Source organism: Pongo abelii, chromosome 12 (genome assembly GCF_028885655.2).
Source record: "Pongo abelii isolate AG06213 chromosome 12, NHGRI_mPonAbe1-v2.0_pri, whole genome shotgun sequence".
NCBI lineage: Eukaryota > Metazoa > Chordata > Mammalia > Primates > Hominidae > Pongo > Pongo abelii.
Genome location: NC_071997.2, coordinates 112,734,816 through 112,756,705, shown reverse-complemented (window position 1 = coordinate 112,756,705; position 21,890 = coordinate 112,734,816). Strand labels below are relative to the sequence as shown.

The following is a 21,890-nucleotide window of genomic DNA, read 5'->3' as shown; positions in this document are numbered from 1 at the left end:
GCTACATAAATTGTTATAGTGTATTTTTTAGAGAACAATGACAAGAATAAAAAGTCTGTACATGTTCAGTATAGATCCAACTATCCATTTTTCCCCCCAAATATTTTCAATCCACAGTCAATTAACTCCATGGATACAGAACCCACAGATACGAAGGGCCAACTGTATTCTCAAAGTTAAAAAAAAAAACCACTGGCACTCTGAATACACTGTAATGGAAAATGTCAGGGTTTATCTTAAAAAAAAGTAACAGATTAAAAAAAAGACAACCCTAAGTATTTAAAGAGATTTATTAAATCATCTTATCACAAAGATGGAAACATATACAAATTAGAAACATGCAACCATCATCTTCCACAGTCAAGTCAAAATGTCAAATATTTTTCTTGTCTCCGCAGATGAAAAATTCAGATCTTATACCCAACTACTTATTCACCCTGAATATTTAAGTCAGTCTTCCTGAAAGTACTCAGGGTAGCAAGTAACAAAATGCAAACTATTATATAAAGAAAGTGCAGTTAAAAAGGAAACTATGTGGCAAGTACCCTCTTTCCCTTCCCACCCCCCAATTAAAGGCAAACAATGGCACTTTGCTCTTGCTTAACCTAGATTGTCTTCAAAAACTATTAAAATGTAAAAGACTTAACAAAAAAACAAAAAGACATTTAACAGATGTCAAAAAGCTCCTTAGTGTTTGAAAATAAATGCTTAAACAAAAGACAACATATTTTATATCAAACAAGTTTGAAGAGCCCTGAATTGCAGCATTCTGTAAAATAAACAAGACAAAAAGCTGGTATAGGATTTATTGTCAAAGGCAGAATTTCTTCAGGCAGGTAAGTAAGGAGGTGGTGGTTCTTTTTCAGGCATTTTCACGGCCATTTCATAGGTTGGCAAAACGTACTAAAGAGAAAAAAAAAACTGTATCAGATTTAATTCTCCTTTAAAATCCTTTGTGAGATAATTCAGCTTTCAGACTTTATGCCCTAAATAGGGTTATACAAAACCATAAAGAAGAGCTGAATAAACTGTTAGCTAAAATGTTCCCAAGTAGATGCCTGAATAACCTGGAATTTTACCAAGATTGCTAGCGAAGGGGAGGGTGGAGAGAGGGAGGTGGGGAGAGACAGTTCTGCTTCTGGGACAAGGATTCCTAGACAGGCAGGCAGTGGGTGCCACTGCTCTGCCCTCGTTCCAGCGTGACTGGTAAAGTGCCAGTGCCAATTACACTTCAGGTGTTGAGGAGTTGGGTTAAACCATGCAATAGGAAACACCCAATAAGATGCTAGCTCCTGGATCCTGACTTTCATCAGAATCAGTTTGTAGTCAGAAGATCATGAACTTATATCATGTCTTCGAGGGTAACAGGCACACCTACGCAGTGGAGGAGTGGCATTCCAATCTAAGTGACTCCAAGTCTGAAAGCCTGGCCCTACATGGGCCACACACATATATTATATATGCTGAAAACCTGGGAAGGTAGTACAGCAGCAATTAGAGGGCTGTGAAAGGTAGGCTTCCCCAAAAGACCCATGAAACCACTGTATTCATCTCCCCAGACAGGTGAGCTCCCCCTTTGGATCATATGGATGTTTTCTGAAAACAACACAAGTTTCAGTCAATGGAACTCCCCATCCTTAGAAGCCCCAGGCTACATGACCTAACACAGCTGTTTCCTGTCTTGTCTCCCCTACAAACATGACACTAATGAGGACCTCTAACGAGTAAACCTAACAGCCAAACTGGATGAGACAAGCGACCCATGTACTCAGGATTCCAAGTGGAAAATGTTGAATCCTGTGGATTTTAACCTGTTCATAAAAGTACCCAGGGTTCATGCCCAAACCATACGTTACAGCATGAAAGAGAAAGTCAAGCTCCAGGTTCTTCTCTTGGAACAGTCAATAGTAACTGGTGACCTTTTACTCTATCCAACAGTAGCAAACCTGAGGAGGTGCTTCAAAGGCAGGGTACACAGCAATCTCCGGCACGTTTCGGTTGTTGATGTATTTATAGCAGTTCCAAACACAGTTAATTAGATAAGCCTGGAAGAATAAAAACAAAGTTGACATCTGCTAGAAACTCAACAGACTACCTGCTCTAAAATGCCGGTGACTTAGAATGCTTTCCCCACACATCCTCTGTGTAGAAGGGAGCTGACCTCTGTGTGGACCCAGCACAGGCCAGGCCCTTCCCTTACTTGCTCTCATTTAAGTGTCAGGAGTTCATCGCCAACATTTCAGAGAGAAACCAGAGATGGAGTTTCAATTCAGGTCAACCCACTGTGCTGCAGAAGAAATTCTGGGTTTCTGAACCTTGGGAATTTTAACAGATTTTCAACACAAATCATGAACCCCTTTTCAAAAACATAAAAAGTAGGTCCTTTCACTTAGAGAAGGATCCTGACAGTTACAACCATTCCTTGGAAACACAACAGAAACCATTCCCTAGAAGCTATCTCTGCTCGTGTGCCAGAATAAACACTGTCCCCACAAATCCTCAATCTCCTGTGACTTGTAAGGTGAAAGGCAGCAAAAAGGTTTAGATTCACAGTGTCAATCTCAGTCACCCCTAAAGATTTAGTCAGCAACGTACCTTAAAAATGATGAATAAGGCAAAGAACACAAGAACAATGAACAGGAGGCAGCTGGAGTCCAAGGCCAGGAGGTCATCTTTGTAGGGAAAATCAGGCTATTCAAAAAAAACACACACACATTTACAAGTCAGCCATCGCACTAGCACTTGCTGATAACCTGAAGAGCATCTGAAGAATACAAAGGCACCAAAGTCAAAAGTGATATTTTAATAAAAATGTACAAGCAGAATTTAATTCAAAGTGCTTTTAAATTTTAAGCCTTATCACCATTAATGCATGCTAACAATCACTTAGAGTACATTTGTTTGATAACCCACAATGCTCCGAAAAGTCTAAATTTAGCTCGCTTTCTGTTTACTTTTCACTATTTTCCATCTTTCTGGCCTTTGGAAAAACACTATCGCCTATATGGCAATGGAGATCTGTCCCTGTGTCACTTGCATCATTAACTCAGGAGATGCTCAGGTCTATATAAGTTCTACAGATAAACTGGGCCATTTTAATGCTACAAGGGGAAAATTATTTTTCTAAATGTCAATCGTTTGTCTCAACTCTCATTGGACAGGGGCAAAAATACACCCACTGGTTACAATGCCAGGCAAGACATAAGTTTTACTGCAGACATACTCTGTTCTACTGAAAAGCATCAGCTATATTCATTTAAATACTTATTTAGCCCTGACTGTGTATAAGGCAATGAGCTAAGTTCAGGGAGAAAGGTGTTATAAAAGAAGAATTTCAGATTTAAAAGCTAACCAACAGAGGAAATACCTTCCAGTCTGAGGCACTAAGTGAACAAAACAGAGGACAGAAAACACCAGGGTCTGTAAAAGGAATAATAAATTTTTATGTTCTTTTCTATAAAGCTAATTTAATTTTTTAAAATTATGCTTGTTTTTAATAGAAATGTCAACACGAAGGCCTAATTACATTTTCATTTAAAAAGCAACATAAAGAGAAATCCCAAAGGACTAAAAAAAATAGAAAAAAAAATTTTAAGAACCCACTACTCCCCAAACCCCAGCCAGGTTGTCTCCTTGGGAAAAAAGCTGTTTTTTTTTTATCTTCATCTATAAACAAAAAGAAAAACACAGAAGGTAGAGCTCATGAGGGAATGCTGTGCTAAGGGTTTTATTCAGAAGGCAGGGAGGCGCCACTTGAAATTTCTCCCCTGGAGATGACATGAGCAGAGAGCCACACAGAAGAAGTCGCTGACCGTGGCTGACCAGGCCAACAGGCCCTGCCCCTGGCCACCTCTCTCCAGCCTTCCCCACCCTCCCTCTGTGTGCCAGCCACCATGGCCAGCTTCTAGTGCCCTCACTATGCTGCTTCTTGCCTCAAGGTCTCTCTTTTATCTGGAACATTGTCTTCTATACTTTCTCTATCTTAATTCCTGTTCAAACTCCTGAGTACAATTCAAATCTCACTTCCCAGCCCAGGTTTAGTACCCATGTGATATCCACTCCCATAGTAACCTACAATGGTGTATCAGTAACTGCCAACTTCCTGATTCCTTCACCAGGAAGTAAGCTCCACTGATGCATCTCTATGACCTAGCAGAGTGCCTTGCACGGAAGAGCAACCAGCAAACGTTTTCTGAATAAATGAATGATGAATTTGGTGGTGCAGAAAATGGGCTAGGCAGGAAATCTGGTAGTGGGAAGAAAAGTTCTGAAAGACAGCACTTTAGAAATGAACTGAGGATACTCCTGCCAATTTTTATCTACCTAGATCCCATATCTCCTTCTGACCACCTCCATGAAGCCCTCCTTGGCCACTCAGCCCAGAGTTTTCTCTGCCCCTCTCCACATGACATTAATCGAAGTTCCTTATTTGCTGCTGCTGTGACAGCTCCCGCTTGTTATCACAGGTAACATCTTCATGTATCTTGACTCCCCAAATATTACAGTTTGCTCACTAAAGATGAGGCAGTTATCTTTATATCCACACCATTCATCAACAGCGCCTAACAAAGGGCTAAAAACATAGTAGGCACTGGAATACTTGCTACAGATGTCTGTAAAGACAAAAAGCTAGTCACTTAAAGAGTGCCATACACAGTCAAATTACTGTACCTTTGGATGCTCAAAAACAAAAGCTGAACTACTAGTTCCATAATATCCATTTCTAGGAACTCTTAATACTGAATTATCCAAATGTATGGTAAGAAATTACTCTATTTTCATCTTGCCAGTTTTGTCATAGTAGCTAAGAGAGCAGAAATACTTATTTTAAGACACTTTCAAAAGCAAGTGGAGTAGTTAAAAATAATACCTAAGGCTGATTCAGAATTTAAATGTAAACATTTTACTCAAAATGAAAAAAAATAAGTTTAATGAGCATACACACTTACTAATTGATCCAGATATTCTTTGATTCTTGGCAAATAGGTGAGAGAACTAATAGCAACCAGGCAACTGAGGACGAAGTCAAAAAGCCGGTAACAGAAGAATGGAATCAGCCAACCCACTTGATACTGGAGAAAAAATAACAACCATAACATTGTATCACATATAGGAAATTACTAAGCTGCCCTAAGGTCAAACTCTAAAAGCTGAAAATACAGTATACTTACAGAAATTGCTCCATAAACCAGCATTGAACTGATTATAAACATAAGAACAGAGACGGCAAAAAGAACACAGGCATTATCTAAGAAAACAAAAACAAAAATCTAATTAAGCTACTTACACAACAAAAAGAACAAAACTTCACTTAAAGCTAGCTTTAAAATATTAAATTTAAATATTTTCAAAATTGGCTATAAAAAGATCTAAGGCCAAGAGGGTTAAAAAAAAAAAAAAATCAAAGTCTCAGCATGAAGTAATGAACCTTGAGACATTCACACAAAGCACTTATTTGTTAAATCGCTACAACAACTCACTGACATGGGTTTAGGATGGCACATGAACCACATTCTCTGCTAGAGAAACAGGTCCCTGTGCCCTTATGAGCCCAGGAATCTGAAGATGTGCAAACAGATCATTATAATCCAATGTGTCAAGTGCTACAACAGAGGCAGAAACAATTTGCTTTGCCTGAAGCATCAGGAAAAAATATGAAGAAATGACACAAGATGGGTCTTATGAGTCTTAGCTGGAAGGAATGGCTGGCAATTGCTTAAAAGACAGATGTATTAAACTCAGAATGCTACATACATTACCTCTTGCTCTAGATAAATATAACCTGAATTCAAATTTCGCCATTAACCTCGCTTCCCCACCCAACCTCCCAAACACTAAAATTCATTGCTTCCTGCACCCTGGTGCCTATGTTAATACACACTACTTTCTTCTTTGTTCCTCAACTCTTCCTCAGGTTGTTCCAACTCTCCATTAATCCGTGTTCACTAATTTTTTCACAGTACAGCCAAGTAATCTCAAGCAATTCTAAACCGTGCCTGACTTACTGAGTTTCTTAGCACAAATCTGTAGTTGATTCTGTGACTCTGGACAGTTTTTTCTTTTTTTTTTTTTCTGAGAAAGAGTCTTGCTCTGTCGCCCAGGCTAGAGTGCAGTGGCGTGATCTCGGCTCACTGCAACCTCTACCTCCCAGGTTCATGCGATTCTCTTGCCTCAGCCTCCCAAGTAGCTGGAATTATAGGCAAGCACCACCACATCCAGCTAATTTCTGTATTTCTAGTAGAGATGAGGTTTCACCAAGTTGGCCAGGCTGGTCTAAACTCCCAACATCAGGTGATCTGTCTGGGCAGAGAATAAGAAACTGGGGGGGATGGGCACGGCAACCCACACCTGTAATCTCAGTAGTCTGAGAGACTAAGGTGGGAAAATCACTTGAGGCCAGGAGTTCAAGACCAGCCTGGGCAATATAGCAAGACCCCGTATGCACAAAAGATGTTTTAAAAATGAAAAAAGAAAAAAAATACTGAGGGCACTAATAATGATGAATGACTAGAACAACTGCTGAATATTCCCTATTGGGTAAATGTATATATAACCTTTTTTTTTTTCTTTGAGACAATCTCACTCTGTCACCCAGGCTGGAATGCAGTGGCACAATATCAGCTCACCGCAACCTCTGCCTCCCAGGTTCATGAGATTCTTTTGGCTCAGCCTCCAGAGTAGCTAGGATTGCAGGCCTGCACCACCACACCCAGCTAATTTTTGTATTTTTAAAAGAGACAGGATTTCACCATGTTAGCCAGGCTAGTCTCAAACTCCTGACCTCAAGTGATTCACCTGCCTCGGCCTCCCAAAGTGACGGGATTACAGGCATAAGCCACCATGCGCAGCATGTATATATAATCTTATCACTGGGCAGTAAAACATCATCAATATTTGGCACTAAACTAGGAATAGTCCTCTTTACTTTTTTCTTAGAGGATACAGGATTGATAAATGTTAAGAATTTAAAGGACTTCCCTGCTACAACATGCAAACTTCCACTTAGAAGAATTCAGGTAAAAACAAAATATGAAATTATGAAATTATGGAAAACAAAATATGAAATTAAACAGGTATTATCAAATTTGAAAGCAAAATAATCGGCTTTCAAGAGTCTGCTATGGGCTGGGCACAGTGGCTCATGCCTGTAATCTCAGCACTTTGGGAGGCTGAGGTGGGAGGGTCACTTGAAGCTGGGAGCTCAAGACCAGCCTGGTAAAGACAGGGAGACACGATCTCCACAAAAATTTAGCTACTCAGGCAGCTGAGGTGTGAGGATCACTTGAGCTCAGGAATTCTGGGTTACAGTGAGCTATTACTGTACCACTGCACTCCAGTTGGGACAACAAAGTAAGACCTTTTCTCTAAAAAACTTTTTTTAAACAAACAAATAATATAAATGTGATTTTAAAAATGAAGGGCGCTGGCCGGGCGCTGTCGCTCACGCCTATAATCCCAGCACTTTGGGAGGCTGAGGTGGGTGGATCACCTGAGGTCGGGAGTTCGAGACCAACCTGACCAACATGGAGATACTACTAAAAATACAAAAAATTAGCCAGGTGTGGTGGTGTGCGCCTGTAATCCCAGCTACTCAGGAGGCTGAGGCAGGAGAATCGCTTGAACCCGGGAGGCAGAGGTTGCAGTGAACTGAGATCGCACCATTGCACTCCAGCCTGGGCAATAAGTGCAAAACTGTCTCAAAAAAAAGGAATTTATCCCATTCATGAGGGTAGAGCCCTCATGGCCTAATCACCACCCAAGGGTCCTACCTCTTAATATCATCACCTTGGAGGTTAAGCTTCAGCATGTGAATTTTGGAGGGACACATATATTGTAACCATAGCAACTTTCTTCTCCTTTCTATTAGTAGCTACATTTAAAAAAAAAAGTCTTATGAAGCCTGCATGCTTATTTTAATTTCAAGGTACATTTTACACATTTCTCAAAAACCTAATAGTCCATTACATTTTCTGGCTAGAAATGCTCTATTGTAATCCTCACTGAATATCTCTGAAAAACCCATCAAAATACTTTCCTGCCTCAGCAAGAATGACTTAAATATAATTTAACTTGTTACCCTTATTATGTAACCATTTTAACTTTCTGGAATGTAACTTAAGCATAATCTAATCAATCCTCTAAATAACTAGTGTGTGTGGAGAGAGAGAGACATGTGCCAACAACATTTTGGTCAACAATGGACTGCATATATCATGATGGTTCCATAACACTGTAATAGTGTATTTACAGTATTACTATGTTTTTCTATCTTTAGATACACACCTATTTGCCACTGTATGACAACTGCCTACAGTATTCGGTACAGTAACCTGCTGTACAGGTTTTAGCCTAGGAGTCTCTACCACACAGCCTAGGTGTATAGTAGGCTACGCTATCTAGGTTTGTGTAAGTACACCCTATGATGTTCACACAATATCACCCAGTCACATTTCTCAGAATGTGTCCCCATCATTAAACAACACAGGACTGTATATAAAAATTAGCAGGGGAGTTTTTTTGTTTTTCTATTAAACACATACCAGCCATTCTCTCAGACGAATAGTAATTACCGATGACTTCATACTGAATGTTAACAGCTGGCATGGAGTTTGGATGAGTCACTTCCACAGTCAGCAAAATTGCCATCAATAGGTTTACTACCTGGAAAAGATAACATTCTATCAGTTACATTAATTACCATCACGATGCAATCTTAGCACAATCTCTAGATATCCTCTCATATTTAAGATTGTCTTAATTGAAGTAACAAAGATATAAAATAGTGGGAGACTACCTGTGAGATAAAACAATATGCAATTACCACTATGAGACTAATTTAAAAATAAATATTTTATAAAGTATAAGTAATATTAACCATTTCAGAGATAAGATGCTTAACCAATACACCAGAATAAAATTAAAACTAAAGAATCATTACAAATGGTTCATGTTCGAAGCTACCTATTTATTCATATACCAATCTCAGAATTTCTGGGTTTGAAGAAGTGACTATTCATCTGTTACATTTATTCATCAGATGCCCGAAACCCCTCCACAGCATCTCTCATCCGGCGACAGAGAACTCACTATTTCCTCTTGAGCTAGACTCAAATGCTTAAGAGACTTACCAAGATAATGAAAGTCACTTAACTCATCTACTAGTCTTACTTTTGTGTGTGTGTGCGTGTGTGATATAGAGTCTCACTCTGTTGCCCAGGCTGGAGTGCAGTGGTGCAATCTCAGCTCACTGAAGCCTCCCCTTCCTAGGCTCATGTGATCCTCCCACCTCAGCCAGCTGGTAGCTGGGTTTACAGGTGCCCACCACCATACGCGGGTGATTTTTGTATTTTTAGTAGAGACGGGGTTTCACTATGTTGGCCAGGCTGGTCTCTAATTCCTGACCTCAAGTGATACACCCAGCCCTAGCCTCCCAAAGTGTTGGTATTACAGGCGTGAGCCACCACGCCCGGCCTTAAATCTGCCTTTTGAGATAATGTGCTCTCCCTTCTAAATAAGTGCTCCAATACCTGAAAACAACCTCCAAATACTGTGTTCTCTAGAACAGACATGCAGATCTTTAAGCCATTCCTCTGACTAGCATGTTTCCTAGCTACCTATTTCCCTTTTGTTTTCCTCTTTACACATGCTCCAGTTTGATGGACATATATTAAAATGAGGTAAAGTCACCCTGGTCAGAACACAATGGGATCTCAGTTCTCATATTCTGGCTAACGAATTTCAATTAATGCAACCTGAAGTTGTACTGAGGTTTTTTGTTTTTGTTAGAAAGAAGATCTCACCATATTGCCTAGGCTGGTCTTGAACTCTTGGCCTCAAGTGATCCTCCTGCTTTAGCCTCCCAACATGCTGGGATTACAGGCATGAGCCACCGCACCCGGCCTGCATTGGCTTTATAAATTTTCTGAATATCACATGAGAGTAACTCCCTAAAACACCATGTTCTTTTTCACACTTGATTGTGCTAAGCTACCACCTGTACCTATACAGTTGGATTCAGAGGCCCAAGCATAGGCCTTAATATGCCTGTAATTGAGTTTCACCTTATTACATTCTTGCCTATGAAGATTTTCTGGATGTGGATTCTGACACACTACAGATTTACTACCTGTCCCAACTTCCTGAATTTAGGATCAGCATGTAATCAGTATTTCCATCTAAGTTACTAACAAAAGAGAACAGAGCTGAGGACAAAGCTGCAAGAGGCTGCCCCTTCCCATTAACCAGCAACTTCTGAATAAAATTGTTTAGCTATTCAGAGGAACATCCTGCTGAAATCCCATTATAATATCTGGTGAATTTTCCTAGTCTCCCAGGGTTGTAAATCCATTTTAAAAGGAAATGAGTTGTGCCTATAGTTGTTGGCCACTCCCTGCAGTATCCCAGGAGGCTTCACTGCATTTAAGTACTCAGAAAGAGTATTGTTAATGACTCAAGACAGAAATCTCACGTAGGATTGGAGTTAGGCTTCCTTACCTAGCATAGTAAAGTTCAGAGAATTTGCCCTCCTTCCCTTTGTGAAAATGTGAACATCTGGAATTTTCAAGGGTTAAGTTCCTATCAGTAGTATTTTATTTTTATTTATTTAGTTTTTGAGATGGAGTCTCGCTCTGTCGCCCAGGCTGGAATGCAGTAGCGCAATCTCTGCTCACTGCAGCCTCCACCTCCTGGGTTCAAGCAATTCTCCTGCCTCAGCCCCCCGGGGAGCTGGGACTTTCGCCCAGGCTGGAGTGCAGCGGCGCAATCTCGGCTCACTGCAGCTTCCACGTCTTGGGTTCAAGCAATTCTCACACCTCAGCCTCCCAAGTAGCTGGGACTTTTTTTTTTTTTTTGAGACCAAGCCTCGCTCTGTCACCCAGGCTGGAGTGCAGTGGCACGATCTCAGCTCACTGCAGCTTCCACCTCTGGGGTTCAGGCAATTCTCACACCTCAGCCTCCTGAGTAGCTGGGACTACAGGTGTGCACCATCAAGCCTGGCTAATTTTTGTATTTTTAGTAGAGGTGGGGTTTCGCCATGTTGGCCAGGCTAGTCTCAAACTCCTGACCTCTAGTGATCCACCAGCCTTGGCCTCCCAAAGTGCTGGGATTACAGGTGTGAGCCACTGTGTCGGCCAGCTATCAACAGTATTTTAAACAAACTATTATATACTTCTCTCCTGTTTCACCTTGAATGATAAACACACAGGAAATGCATTTTCCTTTTATCAGCTGAAGTCATTTCACTAACATCCGCTAGATAAGCAGATCAAGTTTTATTTTAGGGTAGGTGATCTAAACAATGCCACAATATGAAATTTGGAATCAACCAACATTTATTGAGGATATGCTTTATGACGTGTATTTACGTATATTACTTCACTTACTCCTCACAACAACCCGTGAAGTAAATATTACCAAAGCCTATGTGTAGATGGGGAAACTAAGATTCAGTAAAGCTATATAACTTGTGTTAAGCTTGCTGAGCTGACAGATGGGAGAATCAGGACACAAGTCTGGTTTTTAAGACATCCTCCTTCTCAGCACTACGTGATTATTAATAAATATTCCCCAGTAACTCCTATTTTAAGGTCTTTCCCAAAGAAACCATTATCTAAGGCTATAAAATGTTTAGACTTTACTCTCTCTGTTCAGCAGCATGCCTCTTTCCTTGCATTGTTTAGAGGCAAGGCATGGTATCTTTCAATTCTTGAGAGGACTTACCAGGAACAATCATTTTTGCAAGGTGGCTCTCCTCAGTTGAAGGCTGATTTTTTTTGTTGCCCACATTTGCTGCAATGGGTTTTGGCTAGCGTGTGTGGTGTATGAGTATGAGCTAATACAACTACGTGAATTAATTACTGAACAATCAGATATATCTACTAAAATGTTATATGTTCTGTGTATGGAAATCAGTTTGAAATCAATTAGGCAAACTCTTTGCTAAACACAGTATAGTCACAGTGAAAAAGCTCTCTGCGGTACAGAAATTCCTTTGTCAAGAAAAGCATGCAAACCCAATTACTAAATGAAGGGAATGACATGCCAAAAATATTTAGGAGTTCTATTTTCCGTTCTTAAATATTTTTATCACATGAAGGATTTCTAAAAATCTCACACCTATAGTCCCAGCTACTTGGGAGGCTGAGGTGGGAAGGATCTCCTGAGCTCTGGAGACCAACCTGGGCAACAATACTAAGTCTGTCTCTTAAAAAACAAAACAAAAGAACTCTTCGCTTTTCTTCTCTTCCATGGATAAGTCACACGCTCATCCACTATTATCTTCTTTTAGTATTAGAGACACTTCAAGTTTCATCTCACTGTGGGTCATACCACTAAATATTAAACAAAATAAATCATAGGGCTAATCAAAAGGACCACGAAATGGTGAAATAAATTTCAATGCTACTTCATTAAAAGCTTTTTCTAAATCTTCTTTGAGTTAATTACATTCCATTAGATCACATCATTTCATTAGAACCCCAACTTACATCTTAAAGTATTACACTGGAAAACCCATCCTTGTGACTTAAAAAAATTTTTTTTCTAGAGACGGAGTCTCACTATGTTGTCCATTCTGGTCTCAAACTCCTGGCCTCATGTGATCCTACTGCATTGGCTTCCTAAAGTGCTAGGATGACAGGCACGAGCCACCGCTCCTGGCATCCTTTGATCTTAAAGATATTCACCAATGAACGCCTACCTTGTGCTCATATGTAAGCCCTGGCAACTTACCTCTGATTAAAGTTGATATTTCTAAATTACCTGTTTAGCTTTTCAAAAAATACATAAAATTAACTGTAGTCTTACAATATAAAATTCCTCTGAAAATATCCAACTATGTACTAACTATTACAAATATTTATTCCTGATTCATTTTTTCCTTTCACTGTATTCAGGAAAGAAAGTTGATAAAAATGTAATTTAAAAAGAATGATTAAGCTGGGGACAGCGGTGTGTGCCTGTAGTCCCAGCTGGTCAGCTGCCTGAGGTGGGAGGATCATTTGAGTCCAGTTCAAGGCTGCAGTGTGCCATAATCGTGCCATTGCGCACCAGCACAGGCAACACAGCAAGACCCCATCTCTTTAAAAAAAAAAAAAAAAAAAAATTAAATTATTAACTTCTAAACTTGGCAATATGGAGAGGTATAGAATGCAGCAATATTTTAGCAGCATGGGCTGCGGATTCACCACTCAATGTGTTAACAGTACTGTAAATTTAATCAGTCAGACCAGGTGGTGTGCATTGTGTTTGAAAGCTTCTACATCTTATGTAAGTGTGTACAACAAGAAATCTGTTAGATTTGACTTGTTACAAAATAACTGTATCAGATTCATGGAAGCACAGGGTCTGAAGAGAGGAATTCTTTGTTTTCTTCTTTCACTGACATACCTATTCCAGAAGATTCTCTGGAGACTTTAAAAAAAAATCATTTTTCAGTTTTCCCACAGTAATTTGCCTAGAGCCAGTATCTACTGAGATAATAATTAAAACAGTGTGTCTGGTTTAAGGAGGCATCCAGATAAGGGCTTCCCATGCAGAAAAAGCACCCACAGGAGGGTCAATCTACAGAACTAAGCAAAGCTTGTTATCTGATAAAGACCAAAATTGACTATCTTTAAAACTTTTTTAGCCATAAAAAAGGATTAGTTCATGTCCTTTGCACAGACATGGATAAAGTTGGAAACCATCATTCTCAGCAAACTATTACAAGGACAGAAAACCAAACACCGCATGTTCTCACTCATAGGTGGGAACTGAACAATGAGAACACTTGGACACAGGGTGGGGAACATCACACACCCACACCAGGGCCTGTCGGGGGGTGGGGGGCTGGGGGAGGGATAGCATTAGGAGAAATAACTAATGTAAATGATGAGTTGACAGGTGCCGCAAACCAACATGGCACATGTATACCTATGCAACAAACCTGCACGTTGTGCACATGTACCCTAGAACTTAAAGTATAATTAAAAAAAAAAAAAAAGTTTTTTGTTGTTGTTTACTGTTACATGCAGATACAACTGAGTAGTCACAATATTTTCTGGAGACATTCATTCAACAAATGTGTAATGAACACCTCAAATGTTTTAATTAATAAGTTAGCCACCACACACATTTTATTTTGAGACAGGGTCTCATTCTGTCACCCAGGATGGAGAGCAGTTAGTGCGATCTAGGCTCACTGCAACCTCTGCCTCCCCGGCTCAAGTGATCCTCCCACTTCAGCCTCCCCTGTAACTGGGACTACAGGCATGCACCACCACACCATGCCCTGCTAATATATATATGTATGTATGTGTGTGTGTATATATATTTTTATATATTTTATATATATTTATATATTATATATTTATATAAATATATAAAAATATACAAAATTTTATATAAATATTTATATATAATTTATAAATATAATTTATATATATTATATATAAATTATATATATATTATATTTATATATTATATAGATATATATATTTATATATTATATAGATATATATATTTATATATTATATAGATATATATAATATTTATATATTATATAGATATATATTATATTTATATATTATATAGATATATATTTTTTATGGTAGAGAGGGGGTTTTGTCATGTTGCTTAGGCTGGTCTTGAACTCCTGGGCAATCCACCTGCCTTGGCCTCCCAAAATGCTGGGATTACAGGCGTGAGCCACTGCCCTTATAAAGACATCACCCTCTTCCCTCCAGAAGAACATCTTGCTGTAGAGAGAAAAATAAGAGAAAAGGACAATCCTACCAATGTGTACTGAGTACTATTTAATAAGTACATACAAGAAGGATCCAGAAACTTTTGCAGGTGCACCGGGAGAAAAACAGATCCCGCTGGCTAGGAAGTAAAGAAAGCTTGGCTGGGCACGGTAGCTCACGCCTGTAATCCCAGCACTTTGAGAGGCCGAGGCAGGCGGATCACGAGGTCAGGAAATCGAGACAATCCTGGCCAACATGGTGAAACCCCGTCTCTACTAAAATACAAAAAATTAGCCGGGCATGGTGGCGGGTGCCTGTAGTCCCAGCTATTTGGGAGGCTGGGGCAGGGGAATCGCTTGAACCTGGGAGGCGGAGATTGCAGTGAGCCGAGATCGCACCACTGTACTCCAGCCTGGTGACAGAGCAAGACTCTGTCTCAAAAAAGAAAAAAAAAAAAAGGAAAGTTTTACCATGAAAACATGTGAGCTAACCATTAAATTATCTGGACTTGGCAAAATGTTGTTAATGGTTGAAGCTGGGTGATGAATAAATGGGAGGTTTTCGTACTATTTCACTACTTTTGTATGTATGAAAATGTCCTTAATAAAATTTTTAGAAAGTGACTTGGGAGGATAGCAACATTTCAGGGAGAAGGAATAGCATATGCAAAGGCAGAGGCACAAAACTTCCTTAGTTTAAGGAAGGAAACTAACAAATATAAACAAGCTATGCTTACCTGAAGTCAGAGGTGAGGGCTGGAAAGGAATAGAGCTTAAGGAAAACTGTTTTTACTTCTCTCCCAGATACAGAACTTCAAACTGTTTATGGTTGAGACACTCATGAAAAATTAGCCATACATTAAGTCTAAGAGATAAAATTATTACAAATGCTCAAAATGTAGTCTTGTAGTGCACACCATTAACCACAAAGTATATCTACTACAGCACACTTTTAAGTCCATCTTCAATTATTCAATAAACATTTGAGTTTATACCTCATAAGAAACTTGTTTAAAATCAACTGGCTTCAAATTCTTCAATAAATGATAGAGAAAACCATTTCAGGAATGCCAGAATTTAAACATGAGCTCATTCTGAAATTTCCTGTTACTTAACCAGGTATGCTTCTTTTCTATCTAAAATACCAAAGGCTCACACTTCAGGGCTGGTACCTCCGGTGCATACAATAACTGGTTCTGGCTTTCTCTATGTCCCACAGCACTATTTTGTACCATATAATGAATATTTTAGTATATAGTGTTACAATACTTTAACACTAGACCAGTAGAAGCTGTGGCTAGAAAGCAATGAGACTGTATCAGATACAGTCACTGATAGCGAGGGAGAGGGGCTCCCCCAAGTTCCAAATGACACAGGGGGAATCATCATCTCAGAAGCCTGTCCCAGGTAATGTAAAAAGAAACATAAATATTCTCCCATGCAGACTGAATTATTGCCTCACCAGGAATCAAGGAAGAGAGTACCTCGACAAGGTAGGTAGGGAGGGAAGTGACATTTAATACTCACTCATTCCCATATTGTTTCTCTGTCTTAGTAAAGCAGCTTCTGAGAACAAAATGCACTACTTGGACAAGCCCTCTTTGCTTCGAAGTATTATACTACATTTTGGCTTAGGTGTTCTTGTATCATAAGTGTTACATGTCTCCCCAAGTTGGTAGAGACCGTCTTTACACTGCTATGGTATTCAAGCTACACTTTTGAAAGTCATCAACAAAACTATAATAAACAAAACCAATGGCCTTTTTCCAGTACTTATTCTGATTAGAATCTGATATTACTGATCATCTTCTCCTTCTCATCACTGTACCATGTTTTTCATATCTGTGCTCCAAGTTTTTTGTGATACCATAAATATCTTAAGGGCACATGCTGTGTTAGACAAGAAACATTTGAGAGTCTAGCACTTGGCAGGTAATAGGAAAACAGAAGGCAAATGACACATGGCCCCTGTGATTTATTCCTTTTGTATGTCCACCAAAGCCTTTTACACTGCAGGTGGTCAGTAAATCTCTTAATCAATTTAAGACAGGCCAAATGATTTAAGCAGTTTACAATAAAATGTTTTACACTAATCTGAGAAGTCTATGCAAAGTAAGAACAGCTATGGCATCTTTTTAAAATTGTGAAACTAAAGCATGGTCTTCAGAGATATGTGAACCCTTCTCACAAGGGCTTAAAGTAGGGAACAGATGTAAACTCCTCACTCCCTACTTTGTAAGAATAAACGCCCCTACTGAAGTTTTTCTCTCTGCATTTTGAGTTTCCTGTTTGTAGTTCCCACTTTATCCTGCTATTCTATTCATTTTCCAACTGAACCCACAGCATCAAAAAATCTGCCTGAGAAAAACTGAAAAGAAATACAGCCAATTACATTCGGATGGTTGAAACAGAAATGGTGGTATTCTCTTCTTGAGGAGTTAGGAATCCTTTGTTCTGTGAGTGGAGGGAAGAATCTGAGAAGAAACAGACTAAGACTGCAGGAGAGAGCCAGGCCGATGGATTCTCTTGTTTAAATAGGAAAGAAAGTCATCTTCTGGGGGTGAGGAAGACGGAATTAACAGGCTTGAGGATCCTCAAGGTTTGAATTATTCATTTAGGGAAACAGAAGACAGAGCTAAGGACAAACAAAAGAAATGAGACCCAGCCCCTCAGCAAAATGGAGAAGCTATAAAAGGAAGTTAGCAACATAATGCAGCTGATGGTCATTAACTATATGTTTAGTATTCCAAATCTGTTAAAATACAGAACGAAAGAGTCTCTGAGGGAAAATGTGATATAGTTCTATCAATAAGGCGGTATTTCTGAATATAAAAGTACAGGAAACATGAAAATAAACTCAGCACAAGCAAACCTACACATTCGTGTTGTTTTTTAAATGTACGTCAGAAACAAGACGGTAAAAAACAACAGGGCAGGTAGGAGTCATGTGGAGTCAGGCAGTCCCCCGGGGGTGGGCCACGAAACAGTATCTGCCTCATTTAAGATGATTCTCATCTGGCGTTTGTCCAAATGCTTACTAATGATTTCAAGTCAATGAGTGGGGAGAAGAATCAAGTACAGAGAAAACAGATTGTGTCTGGGATAACTCTCTTCCTCTTTTGCAGTTAAGTATCAAAAACTCCACAGTATCACCAACGTCACCCACACAACCACATTCGCGAAGCCATTAAAGTGGCCAAGTCGACCATGTAGGAAGTTTGTCACAGCTTCGGCAAAGTCATAATAACCTAAAACTACCTAAACTGAATCCCATATTTGGAAGTCATGGACAAGTTAGGTTTAATGTGCATGGATACTATAAATGGTGAATTACAAAAAAAATCACAAACTTATTACTAGTGAATCACCAGGCAACAACAGTGTCAACCTGGTTAGGACAGAATCACACAGATCTTGGAACCCAGGAGATACCAACGTAGGTGGCCAGGACGGAGAGCTCTCAATAAAGGTCTCTGTAAAAAGAGCCCGTCGGCTACGAAAAGCACCTACTGCGCAGGGAGGAGGCTGCACCAGGACAAAAGCTGGTCAGGCGTCAACTCAGGCAAAAGCTATCGCCCCCAAGCGATTCTGGAGATGCAAGAGAGGCACTGAAACAAAACAAAGTCCAAGAAAAGCGGACAACGGGGTTACCGCTGGATCTTTCGCTTTCCCAACGGGAAGACCAATGTCGAAACTAGACTGCATTTATCAAGGTCCGCTCGTAATTATTTCATTAGAGGAAAAAATCCCAGGGAGCACTGGATAGGAGGAAGGGAGGTGCTGCCTTTCAGATCGCAGAAATACAAGCACCAAAACAGAGGAATTCCCACCAAATCCTAGCACCCTCGTCCCTTCGCCTGCAAAGCCTCTGCTCTCTCAAGCCCGCTTTTCTCCTCAAATTCTTGCCAAAGAACAATCTCCCCATGCTTACCACCGCCCCCCGCTCCCCCGACTCCGATTCCTGAACAAGGTTACTTTCCCAAAGTCCCTGGACTTCATCCAGAGTTGGCGCGCCCTAAAAAGCAGCGCCCCTCCAAGTCCCCGCCCCACCCAACACCCCGTTTCCAGTCCCACCCCCTCCGCACCAGGCCCCGCTCCCCAGACCCCCCGGACATGCGCGCCACGCCCGCCCGCCTTACCATGTACCAGGTCCCCAGGATGATCGTCCCGGTGCGGACATGGCAACAGCCGCAGCACCGGGTGCTGTAGAACCGGTCACTGCGGTTCCGCTTGAAACTCATGGACACCATCGTAACAGGCGGGCCTCTTTCTTGGCCGGGCCCCTGACAAACGTTCTCCACCCGCAGGCAAACCCAAACGGCTCTTTCACGGCCTCCAAAACCCAACGACGCGTCTTCAAGCCCGCCCCCGGCTCGGGCCCCTGCCAGCTTCTTAGCGCCTGCGCACTGAGCGCAGCGACTTCGGCTTACCCACCCCTCTTCCTCCACACAGGCCAATGGGGAGCGGAAGGCTGGATGAATCGGACTTCTGATTGGAAGAACTTGGGAATTGACAAGACCTCACGCCCAATTAGAAGTGCAACTCGCCTCGGCGAGTCTCCGCCTGTTACGTGACGGCAAGGGCTGGTTCTTGGGCCTAGGATGGTTGGGGATAGGTATGGCCCCGTCGTTTACTATCCCCGAGATGAGACCCGCAAGAAAAGAGGCATTTAATGGGAAAAGGGAGACACGAGATAGCGCGGATGGCAGAAAGCGGGGACAAGGGGCTTTTCTGAGCAATGTGTGCCACGTACTGGATGGGAAGCGTCACAGGCTGATAACGTGACCTTTGCGCGCAGCTCAATTATTGCGCGGACTGGGGGCGGGGCCTGCGGGAAAGGGACGGAGCCAAGCCCAGCCTTGAGCCATCCTCGCCCCTGTGGCGGAAATGGGAGGCTGCCTGGAGGAGAGGAGGGATTGGATTTACACCCTCTTTTCCCTCCGAAGCGTCCTTGGTGGGGGCGAAGAAAGACCATCCAACCCTGCCAAAGGCAAAAGGATTAAAGATAAATGAAAGCAAGATAATGTAGAAGAACTACTTCGCTGCTGGATTTTTAGAGATGAGTGATTTTTTTTTTTGTAGGGAGAAATTATGAAACACATTGAAATGGACAAAAAATTACTGAATGTCTTCAATGAAAAAACGGTCATAGTTTGGCACACCGTCCCGGGCACTCTGTTGCTAGAGGGGCTGTCTGCTTTTCTTTGTGGTGCTCTGCACAACTCTGTAAGACCCCTCAGATTGTTATCTTACCCCTCTTTGGGAAAAGCCATTTTGCATCGATTTGTAAATTCATTCCCCAGTCCTAATTCAACAATATAGGTGGATGCTTTAAATTCTGCTTAGAGCTGGTTCTAACAGCTAACTGGTCCCCTGGTTAATGAGTAAATTTTTTACACGTGTTCATTTTGTATTTGTGTGAGACCTGTGACTTTACCGTTAAAAAATGTATTTATCATTTAATGCTTTGGTAAACACACTTCTTTTCGGAGAATAGAAAGGGCTTCCCTTCTGCCAGGGCATATTCTTAGCCAGAGACCACACTGAATTCAGAGTAAAGGTTATTTCTTTGGCATGGCTTCTCTGAACACTGCCTGAAATTATCTATGTATTTGTTGATTATCTCCCCAATAAAATACAAATTTTAGGAGAGCAGAGACTATCTGTTCACCACTGAAGGAGTTGTCCATGGAGCTTACTTTCAAACCATCTGGGAAGCAGTAGTTAAGCCCGCCCACGCTAAAGGATGGGGTGTGGCTGGCTATTTAACTCAGAATGAATTATGACATTTTTCTACTTATGTAGGGAGTAGATTATCTTAACCCCGCCCCACAATTACATATCCTTTATTTTGTTCTAGGTGCAGATCCAATCACTTTATTTTGAATCATTTCATTCCTACAACTCACTGAGATAGGTACTTTTATGTTATTTAACTCTACAGACAAGTTAAATTACATATGCAAGATTGCAAGTTCAGTGTCACAACTGAGATTAAAACCTGTTGTGCCAATAGTTTCCAAACTTTGCTGCACATTGGCATCACCTGAGGATCTTTACTAACCACTGATGCCTGCTTACTATTCCAGACCTTCTGATTTAACTGGCATGGGTGAGACCTGGGCATTGAAATTTTTAAAAGCTCTCCAGGTGATCCTAATGTGCAGCACTGTTACTCTGTCTTGATATGAAATGTGGCAGACAGAAATAAATACAATACAATAAAAAGGAATACAAAGATAAGATCAAGGGAGCCGGGCGCGGTGGCTCACGCCTGTAATCCCAGCAGTTTGGGAGGCTGAAGCAGGCGGATCACCTGAGGTCAGGAGTTCAAAACCACACTGACCAACATGGAGAAACTCCGTCTCTACTAAAAATACAAAAAAATTATTTGGGCGTGGTGGCACATACCTGTAATCCCACCTACTTGGGAGGCTGAGGCAGGAGAATCGCTTGAACCCAGGAGGTGGAGGTTGCGGTGAGCCAAGATCTCGCCATTGCACTCCAGCCTGGGCAACAAGAGCAAAACTCTGTCTCAAAAAAAAAAAAAAAAAAATCAGGGGAAATTATCCGATTTCTCTAAAAGCCTAAATCAATTCAAAATCGGGTGTACCTAACATGGCATCAGATCAGCTCGTAAGGGCTGCTCTCCCTGTAGTGGGACTACCCCAGGCAAGGAACCAGGGAGGTGTAAATCATTAGAGACCTGCAACATAAACCCATCTGATAGCAATAATGTAAGCATACCCTGAGAATGACCCTGTATGGTAGATGCACCTGAATGTGTGCTCTGCGCTCAGGAATCTGGGAGTGGCCAACTTGGAGATTTTTTCTGTGTCTATGATAAACATCTTAAACCCCCACCCCCACCCACCGACCCATCCTTTGGAACATGGGCCATACAGGGGATTAGGGCCCTGAGTTTTGGGTTAAATGCAGGTTGCCAGGTAGAGGTCGTTAGTGGGAGGGTGTTCAGTGAAAATGCTGTATAAACTGCATGATGTTTACAGGCAGTTGCGGTTTTCCTGCCCTTGGGCCGTGCAATTATGTTGTCCAGGCCCGCTGCCAGTGGACAGTAGGAAGGAAGATGTGTTGTCCACCCCACTGCCACTGGACCACTTCTATACATAGCTGGTCCTTCTGTCCAGCCAGCTGGCACTGGACTGTT

General features: G+C 41.1%; 1 protein-coding gene across 3 annotated transcripts; it reads right to left on the bottom strand.

Moving 5' to 3' along the window:
- Window positions 1-272: 272 nt before the first annotated feature.
- Window positions 273-21,259, bottom strand: LAPTM4A (lysosomal protein transmembrane 4 alpha). Of its 3 annotated transcripts, none has more exons than XM_054546659.1 (8): window positions 21,134-21,259; window positions 18,862-19,703; window positions 8,541-8,661; window positions 5,172-5,248; window positions 4,950-5,072; window positions 2,596-2,691; window positions 1,947-2,045; window positions 273-903 (listed from the first exon to the last, which is right to left on the bottom strand). In XM_054546659.1, the coding sequence occupies exons 2-8, from the start codon at window positions 18,970-18,972 to the stop codon at window positions 829-831; spliced, it is 702 nt and encodes a 233-aa protein (XP_054402634.1). In that variant the 5' UTR covers window positions 18,973-19,703; window positions 21,134-21,259; the 3' UTR covers window positions 273-828.
- Between the last annotated feature and the right edge of the window lie 631 nt (window positions 21,260-21,890).